At 39.8% G+C, this 12,806-nt stretch overlaps 1 protein-coding gene across 1 annotated transcript in view; it reads left to right on the top strand.

Moving 5' to 3' along the window:
• The first annotated feature begins 4,616 nt into the window (after positions 1–4,616).
• LOC118090759 (ankyrin repeat and sterile alpha motif domain-containing protein 1B) overlaps positions 4,617–12,806 on the top strand; it is a 192,167-nt gene continuing 183,977 nt past the window's right edge. The window contains exon 1 of the mRNA XM_035126879.2: positions 4,617–5,371. Coding sequence (XP_034982770.2) covers positions 5,238–5,371 — 134 coding nt within the window. The 5' untranslated portion in view covers positions 4,617–5,237. The remainder of the gene's footprint in view (positions 5,372–12,806) is intronic.

Raw genomic sequence — 12,806 nt, 5'->3', positions numbered from 1 at the left:
GGTTTAGATAGGATTTTTTCTACTTACGAATTTTTAGATAGGGTTGCTTCTACTTACGAATTTTTTCTCCCAATGCATTCCTATGGGATTCGACTTACAAATTTTTTAGACTTACAAATGTGCGTTCGGAACGCATTAAATTCGTAAGTAGAGGTACCACTGTAGTCTCTGAGGTGGGGAACAGGAACTGGTATAATGAACCTAAAGACTCAGCTATACAGCTGCAAATAAAACATTTTAGGTGTGTTTTAAGTGCATTATAGACACTAGACAAGATGGCGATGGTACACTTATGTCAAATTCAATATATTTTTCAAAAGGGTTTTTAAAAAAGCATTTTCACAGCGTTTTTTATATGTGTCAAGATTCCACCTATGGACAGAGGAAAACACACATCCTCAAGCAGGTTCTGAAACCTTGCTATTTGATAAAACTTTCTTAGTCAGAAACTGCCTGTAACCCATTTTTAGCATACCTTCACTGGGGGTCAGGGATTTAAAGTTAGAGGTCTAATGGTAGAATACACAGAAGTCATTCAAAGTTTCCCCAGTGAGTTGTAAAGCTTTTACACAAAATCTTTACAGGAAAATCTACTGGTTTATACCCAAATGTACAGAAATTGTTCAAGGCACTATATTAAGACTGATTGTTTTCTATTCAATCTAAAGTTAGATCAAAACTCTGTTAAACCCTTATCAGTAATGTCTGATAAGTTTATCACCACAAATGAAGAAGAGGAGCAGTTTGTATTTGATATCCCACTTTATCACTACCCGAAGGAGTCTCAAAGCGGCTAACAATCTCCTTTCCCCTCCTCCCCCACAACAGACACCCTGTGAGGTGGGTGGGGCTGAGAGACTTCAGAGAAGTGTGACTAGCCCAAGGTTACCCAGCAGCTGCATGTGGAGGAGCGGAGACGCGAACCTGGTTCCCCAGATTGCGAGTCTCTTAACCACTACACCACACTGGCTCTAAGTTGAATGTTTCCAAATACTTTTCACTGAAAACTCTAAAAGTAGTGGTAACCTATGAAATGAAGAGAGCTGCTTAAATTCTTCTTCTAGTTTTCAAACACATTTAAGCCTATTTGACATCAGAGGTTTTGCCAGTCATTATAGTGTTGAGATTTCTTGAGATGAAGCGTGAGAAAAGCTTTTTGCTGATGAAAAGGGAGGAACTTAAAGGGGCTCTTCATAAATTGCATATTACTGTCGTGGGATCATATATCAGTGGCTGAGTCACTACATTTTAAGTGCCAATCAGGAAGCAACATGGAAGGATTAAGGTACTTATATAACTCTCATGATTTTCTATGCCAGGAACTGCCAGCTGCTGCATGTTCAGCTGTTCTGAGAGGGAAGGAGAAGGTGCAATGAACCATGTTTACAGTGGAAGAGTTTAAAAGGGTCATAGGCAAGAGTTGCCTTGACTTGTGTGACTTCTAATATGTCATTCGGCTGAGAAACAGAAAAAGAGCTATCATATTTTAAACTTATTAATCTTTTTCTGGAATATGTAGGTTAAGGAAGTCATGGGGTATAGATTTTGTTATACCGTACCTGTATCCTTCATTTTACAAAAAGCAAGTGAATAGAACTTGAAAATAATATCAAAACACTTTACATATTTTATGAATTGTCCCCTGAAATCTTAATATGCTCATTCTGCAATACTGCTTGGTAAATGTGTAATTTAATTGGAGCTGATCCAGCATATTATGTAGACCATATTTCCAAGACAGCCATGCTGTGCAAGGATAATTTCAAGGTTTTGACATGAGAATGGCAGCTCCTGAAAACCCAGATTTGAGGAGGCACATACTAATACTGGCATTGTGTAGGGTGTGTGTGTGTATAATCTGAGCAGATTCTAATAAAAACATGATGTGCCAGTTCTGAGCAAAATAGATCAAAACAGAAGAGACCACTCATACATCCATGTCCTAAGCATTTTTAAAGACTCAGTACAAGCTTGAAGCACAGTCCCCATTCCCCACACATTGTACTATCCCATTTCATACATGCAATAGCATGACTCATGAAAGAAAATGTTCTAATTTCATTCAAAATTTACTTTTTCTACATTTTTAAAATTACACGGGACTTTTATCATCAGAGCTCAAGCATGGTATCTACACCATCTCTGGGTCCTGGTACAATGCATCCATCTCAGCCATCCACTTAGGTTGAACATTGGAAACATCTAGCTACAAAACAACATATAGTAGAATGTTAGAAGTCTATTCACTCACAGCTCAGTTTATACCCTCTCCAGTATGTCATCTACTTGTGTAGAATGGGGGTACATTACCATTCACCTGCTTTCTGAACATCAGGCATAGCAGAAGAGACTTCAAGTACTAGATAACCATCATATGCACTCTAAGAAAGAAAAGGAGCTGCTGCTAGCCTATATCAACTTAAGCTTAGCAGCTACAGCTATCTTTTTGCATAAGTCATTTGTCATTTGCTTCAGCAGCAACACCTTGTTTTACTATGGTATAATCAGTTAGTGCTTTGGAAAACATTTTTAAGAAAGAAAAAGAGAAAAAGACATATGCTAAACAGAACAGGTTGATGTGGGATAGCAATAATTTTCATTTGAGAAACCCTATGGTATGCCATTCCTCGATGTTTCTCATCCCTACTTTCTGTTCAGGTGCTGTTAGATGGTAATCCTGATTCCTTTTTAGAATTTAAAACTAGCAGAGGGCAACCTTCACCAATGCTGAACTAAACCTGAAAAAATGCAACAAATAGGGAAGAGTACAATATTAAAGGCTGAGCTGAATTTCTGTACAGAATGCTTTATCTTGAGGTTTGTCAGGGCAGGGACAAAACGCATATAAAAAACAACGCTAATTGGGGATAAATGAATATTTTCAAAGGGTTTTTTTTGTTGGGGGCTTACCATTGGTGGAATCTGAGACAGACTTTTTTTTAAAAAAAAAATCCTGCTAGAAACAGGAAGCTACATTATACTGAATCAGACTACAGATCTACCTTAATCAGTATTGTCTACTAGGGCTGTGCAACTGCTCCATCAGAATCCTGAGGTGACTGTGCAGACCCAAGTGGGGCATGCTTAAAGTGATCCAAAGTAAATACCCCCCACCAAAGCTCTTTGGAGATTGTTTTTTATTTTAAAAAGTCAGGCAGCCCATTTCTAAAATGATAGAAAAAATATGAACAACATAATATACAGTAGGTGCCAGGATGGGGGAGAGGAAGGAAGGAAAGGAACTGGATCTTGATCATTGGGAGTTAGAATCTCATCCAACACACTCCAATCACAGTGCTTGGAGGGATGGATGTTGATATAGGTAAGGTAATGGCTCGCCTCTCCAAAAGGGTATGGAAGAATATGATGCTAATAACCAATACTGCATGCTGATTTAAGGTAGTGATACGTAGGCAGCTTAAAAAATCTAGGACTGTTTTAGACGTTATTAACTAGGAAGGCTAAACCCTTACAGAGTAAAACAAAAGAAAGATTAGAGAAAATGAAGAAGAACGTTACAGTATAATAAATTTGATTTTAAAAGTTGTGTTAAATATTTAAAGATGTACTAAAATCTGACCCCATTGCAATAGCCTCAGATATACATAATGCAAGTTCCACTCTCCAGAATAATGACTCTACAGAGTGTGAAGCAAGAGTTATAATTCAGTTCAGAGAATTAATTAAAAATATTAAGTTTCTTCCCTATGAGGAGCCAATAAAAATGAGACTGAAGTACATAAGCCACCATACTACATAGAGGTAGATAACTATATTATTACTGGCTGAGAAGAAACCACGGGCAGGATAGCTATTTTTTTTTAAATTAAAATAACTCCTCCTCTAATACTCACCAGGTTAGTGGACTTGGCTGTAGTAGTGGAAGTGCCCTGCTGCGAACTTGCACCTCTAAATATATAGGGGAACCAGGCAACCCTATTCTTTAAAACAGGGAAACTCTGGATTCCATAATATTCCCACCGTGGATTCAAAGGTGCCATTTTCGTAACAGCCCTACCCAGTGGGTTTAGAGAGGCAAATCTGCCTTCATTAGCGGCTGGGGTGAGGTGTGCGGTGTGAGGACACCCTTTTAAAAAGCACGGTGACGGTGGACGCACCGACAGCAAACGGGAATGGCGTGATTGCTGCTGCTGGAATGCTCCCTATGGGTCGCCTCCTGCTCTGGAGAACCCTAAGTGCCCCCCATATATCTCCCCTCCCCGCTCCCCTTCTCCCAATGGGCAATCCTGGCCTGCCTCGCCACTCCCGTCGCAATGGGGAGGAGGGGTGGGAGGGAGCGGGCGCCCCAGCTTCCTCCTGCGAAATGTTGTTTTTCTACTTCTACTTCCCCACCCTGACGGGACTACACCGCGGGCTTACAAGAACCCCACCTCACCCTCCCAGCTCCTCCCTCTCCACTCCCTCCCTAACGCTATTCCTGCGTGAGGGTGGGGGAGCGCGCGCCACAGCCACGGCGCGCGCAGCTCCTCGTCCCCCTTTTAGGGCAGCCGTTATCGATCGAGCCGCGCGCGCGTATGTATATGTGCGCGCGCGCGACACCGCAGTGGAGCGCGAGACGAGCTCCTGTTACAGTTGCCGCCGCTGCCGCTGCTGCTGCTGCTATTTGGGCGGGCTGGACAGCTGAAGGAGGGCAGCAGAATCCCTCAACGCAGCGGGAGCCGGAGCAAGGGCACGCGACCGGGAGCCAGATAGGGGAGGGGGGGGGGACCCACATAGTCTGCCAGCCATTCAGAAGCGGAGAACTCTTGTCTCCTCAGCAACGGGCCTGGGTGGCCAAGACTGCGTCTCCCCTTATTTCGTGCCCTCCTGGTCGTTAATATCTCCCTCACTCTTCACCCGCTTCAGCCTGGCACGAGAGCTGAGCACTCTCTCTCTCTCCCCGCTTCACCAAACTAGAATTTGGGCAAAGGGTGGGGGAAGAGTCTTTCTTCCTTTGCGTCCCCCCCCCGCTCTATTTTTCTTCCACACTCCACCCAGAAATGATCTGCTGAAAATAGGAGGAGGTGATTTCCCCTCCCAACCACTGCTCCTGCTGCTCCTTTTTCTGCTGTGTTCTGTGAAGGCTTCAGGAATATCCCTAAATCGCTCAGTCTGACAGGCGAGCAGGGAAATTATTTTTTTCTAGAGAGGGTCCATTTTGGGGTGGGGAGGCGGGGATAACTTACACAGCGTTTTGGGGGTGGTCTCGTGTGAAGGTTCTCTGATGATTCCTGACCATGGGGAAGGACCAGGAACTGCTGGAAGCTGCTCGCACTGGGAATGTGCCTTTGGTGGAAAAACTCTTGGCTGGCAGGAAAGGAGGGCTCCTGGGCAGTGGATCTGGACCTATTCCTTTATCCAACTTGCTGAGGTAGGGATATGGTTTCCCAGCAGGTGCTGGGGATAGTAACCTCCTCCTCCTCCTCCCCTTCATCATCATCATCACAACCACCACCACCCTCATTCTTGCAGTATTATAGTAACTATAAAGTGTGTCTTCTGAATATGTACAGCTGAGGGAGAGGTATGTGTCCTATATGAGTTTAAAAGCAACTGGCCATGATGTTATTGACATAGTAACATTTGCATTTATCTTCTTCAGTGAATCGGTAGGAACTTGCATTGGCTTCATTACTTGTACTGGGGTAGAACTTTGGAATATATTGGACAACTTGATGTGTACATGCACATTCTTTCTCTCAGGTTTTCTTTTTTCATCTGGATAAAAAAATTAGTTCATTTGGTAATTAGAGGCATACTTGCACATTTGTAAATATTTGCAAATAGCCTTCCTCCGTTGCCTTATGCTTACTGCCCTCATTTGCAACAGAAATTAGCCATGTGTCTCATTAATAGGACTATACTGTTAAGAAATTTGAACTTCTTGGTGAGAGGTCAGCTACAAGCAATAGGTGCAAATTGTATGCAGTCAGTGATTAACATTTTCAGAACTATATGAGACTAGGTTATTAGGCATTTCTAATCCTGAAAGAGCTTATACAATGTGTGGGATAGCATTTACTGTAATGTAAAGCATGAATGGTACAGTATCAAGTATCATTCTGCAGGTGAGAAGAACATTTAAAAAAAACACAGGTATTTGACTTTAGTCAAATAAAAGAAGGTCTGCAGCACACAGTTCTCTGTTACGGCAGACACAAGTGCAGCAAGGGAAAATGAATTGGCATGCTATTGACCTAAAACTTGAACTAATCATTAAATGTGTTCCACTGCAAGAACAGAAGCAGGCCTGAAGTAATGAAAATTGTTTCAGTGACAAGCAAAAAAGGTCATGTAGTTTCCAGGATTCTCCATAGTAGCAGGTTTAATATTTTGTCAGGCTGCCACAATATCTTTTTGCAAATGTAGTTGTTTTAAAGGTTATTAATTTTCACCCACTTTTTATATTTTGCAATGGTTCAATAAGAACAACATTTTTGTTAGTGTATTGGTTGGCATAGTGAATATATAGGATTGTTTTAGTAGTATAATTATATAACTTGGGTCAAAAAGGAAATGTCAGTTAATTTGATGAATTTTAATGTAAGCACCATTAATTAAACATGATTTAAAAAAACAACAAGAACCCTACACATACCAGAAATTCACTTTGATGCAATTAACATCCATCTCTACTATAATCAGTCTGTACAGTTCTTAAATGTTTACTTTCTTTGGATTCCTTTTAATAGAGCAGTGTATTCCTATACACAACTCGTTAAGATAATTTGATGGCTTATTTTTAAAAAGAGGGAATAGATAGAAGAGATGCATTTGTAATGTAGCCTGAAGACTACTGTACAATGGTGGGTATTATAGAAAACTGTTGACTACTAAAAGTAGAAAGTTACATTAAGTGCTACCTGGCACTATTTTTAATAGAAAGCATTTTGCTGCACTTTCCCACTCATTTAGCCTGCTTTTGGAACCTTTTTAAAACAAGACAATCAATATATGACAAGTGTCACTCAGGTTACTCAGCAAAGCTAAATTTAAGGACCTATTTGCAACAAGTACAACATGTACATCTTTATCAGTAAGGATGGAAAAATATTTCTTGTTTTTAAAAGTCAGTTAACATCCAGGGTTGTATTCTACTAAGTTATAGAGCAGGCTCACTGAAATCAGTTTGTTCATTGATTTTATTAGGTCTACCCCGACTTAATTAGATGCAACACTGAACATTTGCATGGCAGTATAGAAAACAAATAAATAAAGGCACCACCATCACATCAAGTACCTCTTGAGCTTCTTTTGATAACTTAGAGATTGTTGATAACATAATAAATGATCAGATACATAAATATACATCATATTGCCCTGATATTGCATTAAATTGCTGTTGGATTTAATGGTTTCTTATGTTCCTAGACTTAACAGTATCACTGACATCATAGTTGCTTGTCTGTTTTTCAAGATCAAATCCTGGTGGCAATTGTGAATTCACTCACAGATGTAGTTTTCTCTGTACAATTCCAGTATTAATTAAAACTTCATTTGTGAAAACTGATGGACTCTCAAATTGGAATGCTTACTACAGTGAGATGAACAAAGTTTGCAGCTGTGTGTCTGCATATTGGCATATACAAGTGGGAATATTGTGGTATCATGACCCTAGGAGAAGGATCATTCACAGGAACTTGTGTCTGGAAGCTTGGAAGTGAAACAGGCCATTCAGAAATAAGCCAGCAGCTTTTGCATTCTAAGGTGGAATCTAGGTATACAAAATTAGTTTAGTTTGTATCTTAATAATTGTCAAAAAATACCTACAAGCTTGTTTGGGCAGAGGTGGATTTAGGGGAGAGTGATTGGTTTGCCTGCACTGAGCCCTGAGCTGAGAAGGCGTTGCAGCAATAACTTAGACCCTCCAGGTATCTCTATTTTCCAGGGATTTCCCTGATTTAGAAAAGCCACCCCAGTTTCTGATTTGATCCCAAAATGTCCCGCTTTTCCTTAGGACGTCCCTATTTTCATTGGTTAAATGTTAGAGGGTATGGAGTTATTCGACTTGTGAGCTGTCTGAAAGCAATCCTGTATAGGGAAGTATTTTTTAAAAAATGTTTAGTGTTTTATTATGTTTATATATATATATTGGAAGCTGCCCAGCATGGCTGAGGCAACCCAGTGAGATGTGTGGGGTATAAAGAGTAGCATTATCATTATGGAATGGGATGTCCCTATTTTCATTGGAGAAATGTTGGAGGGTATGGAATAGAAGGCAAGAGGCCAGGTTGAAATTACTAGGGCCTAGCAATCTAGAAGGGGTCCCATGGCCTCACTATCTTACATTTGTTTTATGTAATTACTAATAAAATATATATTTCATATTAAGTGCACACACAATTCTAAATAACCAGCTTACAAACTTGTGCTGTGAACTGAGCATTTGCGACTCTATATGAACATTTGCTTCTGCGATTTGACAGTATGACAGTGCAGTCTCATCTTATTACACGAAGTCACATTTGTATGTTTTTAAGTGAACACTGCAAATACAACAAAGTTGTTGTGTGATACACATTGTGCTGTGTTACACATACAAGTGTAACATTTAAAGTACCTGTATAGTTAGTTGAGCAATTATTATATGAGTGCTTATATTATTGATATTAGTCATTAGGATCTTAACATTCTCAACAGGTACAAAAAAAAAATCCTTCCAGTAGCACCTTAGAGACCAACTAAGTTTGTCATTGGTATGAGCTTTCGTGTATATCATCTAGATCAAGGGAAGTAATAGTACCACTGTATTCTGCTCTGGTCAGACCTCACCTGGAGTACTGTGTCTAGTTCTGGGCACCACAGTTCAAGAAGGACACTGACAAGCTGGAATGTGTCCAGAAGAGGGCAACCAAAATGGTCAAAGGCCTGGAAATGATGTCTTATGAGGAACGGCTTAGGGAGCTGGGTATGTTTAGCCTGGAGAAGAGAAGGTTAAGGGGTGATATGATAGCCATGTTCAAATATATAAAAGGATGTCATATAGAGGAGGAAGAAAGGTTGTTTTCTGCTGCTCCAGAGAAGCGGACACGGAGTAATGGATTCAAACTACAAGAAAGAAGATTCCACCTAAACATTAGGAAGAACTTCCTGACAGTAAGAGCTGTTCAGCAATGGAATTTGCTACCAAGGAGTGTGGTGGAGTCTCCTTCTTTGGAGGTCTTTAAGCAGAGGCTTGACAGGCATATGTCAAGAATGCTTTGATGGTGTTTCCTACTTGGCAGGGGGTTGGACTGGATGGCCCTTGTGGTCTCTTCCAACTCTATGATTCTATGTGTGCATCCACACTTCTTCAGATACAAATATTATATTTATTATTAAAATAAAAATGAGACCACACTTGTATTTTAAATCCCTTGTAAAGATTTTTTCCAGTGGGGCTCAAACCTGCCTTCATTGGCCCTGGGGAGAGAAAGGTATATAAAAAAGAGAGAGGAAGAGAGAGAGAGAGAGAGAGAGAGAGAGAGTGGCAGAAAGAGGAGGTCCCACCTTGTGATACAGTGGTACCTCGACTTACGAACGACTCGACAACCGAATTTTTCGACTTACGAATGGGGCAAATGGCCGCACGCTTACGAATTTCTCGACATCCAAATGGAAACCGCGGCGGTTTTAGATAGGTTTTTTTCGACTTATGAATTTTTAGATGGGCTTGCTTTGACTTACGAATTTTTCCGTTTCCAATGCATTCCTATGGGAAATCGCGTTTCCAATGGCACTTTTCGACTTACGAATTTTTCAACCTACGAAGGTGCCTTTGGAACGGATTAAATTCGTAAGTCGAGGCACCACTGTACTTTTAATCCCTATCATTGCAGTACAGTCAAGTTGCGCTCCGCGCCGAACCCGGAAGTACCAGAACGGGTTACTTCCGGGTTCGGCGCGCGCACATGCGCAGAATCACTAAATCACGCTATGTGCATATGCAGAATCACAACCCGCATGTGCGCAGACACGCAGGTGCGGGTTGCGAACGCTGCGAGTTGCGAACATGCATCCTGCATGGATTATGTTCGCAACCCGAGCGTCCACTGTACTGAATTTTCAAATATGAAACGGGGATATAGCTATAGCTAGGTTAGCTGTACACCTTTAAACTCTACAAGTCTGGATTAATGGGAAACCTGGATTTTTTTTTCCATATTAAAAATACTTTATTGAAACTTTTAAAATCAAAACAGCAAAAAATAAACAAACATTCTTCCATAATATTAAAATCACATTGCAGAAAATTGACTACATTTCATACACACAAAAAGTATTGCCTTTATAATCTTTTCGCTCTATCCTTAACTAAAAAATAACTTCCAAACTCGCACTCACCACTTAGCTGTACTATACTCCAATTACTTGCGTTATTACACCATTACAATTCAAGAATCTGAAAATTTAGATCTTTCCCCTTCAGTTTAGTTTCTCTAGTCCTCCCCACCCTGCTTTAAGTTAAACAGATCACTAGCTCCGTCCTGATATCCTTTTTTTTGAAATAATCCTCTAAATATTCCCATTTTTTGCTAATTATTTGTTTGGATTTATTCCTAATTACTGCAGTCATCCTATCCATGCTAACAAAATCTATTAATTTTATCTGCCATTCTTGTATCGTTGGAGCTTCAGCTTTTTTCCACTTTTGTCCTATCAGCAGCCTCGCCGCTGCACACGCATAGAGAAAAATACTCTCCCTGTCCTCTGGGAGGTTTTCAGGGATCATACTTAACAAAAAATATTCTGGATTCTTCTTAAACGTAAACTTCAACATCTTCTTCAATTCCTCGTACACCTCCCCCCAGAATTTGAATATTTTATCACATCCCCACCAACAATGTAAGTAATCTCCCACCTTGTTCTTACACTTCCAACAATTCTTATCTTCACTCTTATATATTTTGCCTATTTTCTCCGGAGTCAGGTGCCACCTATATAACATCTTCATCATATTCTCCTTTATCCCGGTACAGGCCGTAAATTTTAATGTTCTCTTACACAGTCTGTCCCATTGGACTTTATATATTGGCCTCCCCAGGTCTTGAGCCCATTTGATCATTGTACTCTTTATCTCCTCATCTTTCAACTCCCATTCTAAAAGATATCTGTAAATTTTAGATAATAATTTAGAATCATTTTCAATTATTAATTCTTGCACTTTCGATTTTCCTTCTAGGAAGCCTTTCTCCTTGTGTTCTTTAAATAGGCTCTGTAATTGGAGATATTGTAACCAGCTGGTACAGCTGGTTTTGATCTGGTCGTATGGTTTCAACCTTAACTCCTCATTTTCTTTAATTACTACATCTTGGTAGGTTAACCAGGTTCCCTTCTTACATCTCCCCCCCATTGCCGTCATTTCAAGGGGGGAGGCCCACCAGGGTGTTTTCGGCTCAATTAAGTCTTTAAATTCTTGCCAAGTCTTGAGAATCGTTTTTTTAATTATGTGGTCTGAGAATTGTTTATATCTCCCTCCCTCTTCCTGTAACAAATAGGTATGCCACCCGGTTACGTTCCTAAATCCTTCTACCACTAAGATCTCTTCATCCTCCAATAACAACCATTCCTTAATCCAGCATAGACATGCAGAGGCATGGTAAATTTTAAGGTCCGGGACCCCCCAACCCCCTCTTTCTTTAATGTCAGTAAGTAGTCTGTATTGAATCCTTGCTCTTTTGCCTCCCCAAATAAATTTGCTTAAATCCTTTCTCCAATTTTCAAATATTTCTTTTTTCCACACAATGGGCAGCATCTGAAACAAAAATAATATTTTGGGAAGAACAACCATCTTAATTGCGGCCATTCTGCCTGAGAGAGTCAAATTTAACTCACTCCATCTTTCCATCTCCTTTTTTACTTCCCTCCATACTTTCCCATAATTGTTTTCAAAAAGTTCTATATTTTTGCCACTAATTTCAATGCCTAAATATTTAATTTTCTTTACTATTTCCCATTTTATACTATTACCCAATTTTATGGTTTCTTCCTTCAATATATTTTTAACTATCACTTTGGTTTTTTTCTCATTAATTTTAAGTCCAGATATTGCTTCAAATGTTCCCAACGATTTCCTCAGGTTGTAAATGGATTCTTCTGGGTCCTCTATGAATACTAACATATCATCGGCAAAGGCGTTAATTTTGTATATTTTATCTCTTACCTTAATTCCTTTAATTTCCTCGTCTTCCTTGATTTCAATTATTAATAATTCTAATGACAAAATAAATAATAATGGCGAGAGGGGGCACCCCTGCCTCGTTCCCCTATTAATCTCAAATTCTTCCATCACTTCCCCATTTAGAATTAACTTTGCAAACTGTCTATTATAAATTGAATTGACCCCCTCCATGAATTCCCCCTTAATTCCAAATTCAATTAATGATTTTTTCATAAATTCCCATGAGAGCGAATCAAAAGCTTTTTGTATATCGAGAAAGACGAGGGCCGCTTTTTTGCCTGGTGTCCAATCTAAGAATTCTATTAAATCTAAAAGGATTCTTATATTCCTCGCCATCTTCCTACCCGGAAGAAAGCCCTGCTGGTTCTGGCTGATGACTCTATTTGAAATCTTCTTCAACCTGTTGGCTAAAATATCTGCAAATATCTTATAATCGACATTTAGGAGAGAGATTGGCCTAAAATTTCCTGGTTGTTTAATCTCATCATCATCCTTCGGGATTAATGTAATATAGGCTTCCTGCCAAGATCTTGGGACTGCCCCTCCCTCCATGATGTCGTTTACTAATTTCTGATATATGTCTCCTAATTCATCTTTGAAGACTTTATAATGTAAACTGGACAAACCATCCGTTCCTGGTGATTTT

This window comes from Zootoca vivipara, chromosome 10 (assembly GCF_963506605.1).
Source record: "Zootoca vivipara chromosome 10, rZooViv1.1, whole genome shotgun sequence".
Lineage (NCBI taxonomy): Eukaryota > Metazoa > Chordata > Lepidosauria > Squamata > Lacertidae > Zootoca > Zootoca vivipara.
This window is presented reverse-complemented; position numbering and strand designations above follow the sequence as displayed.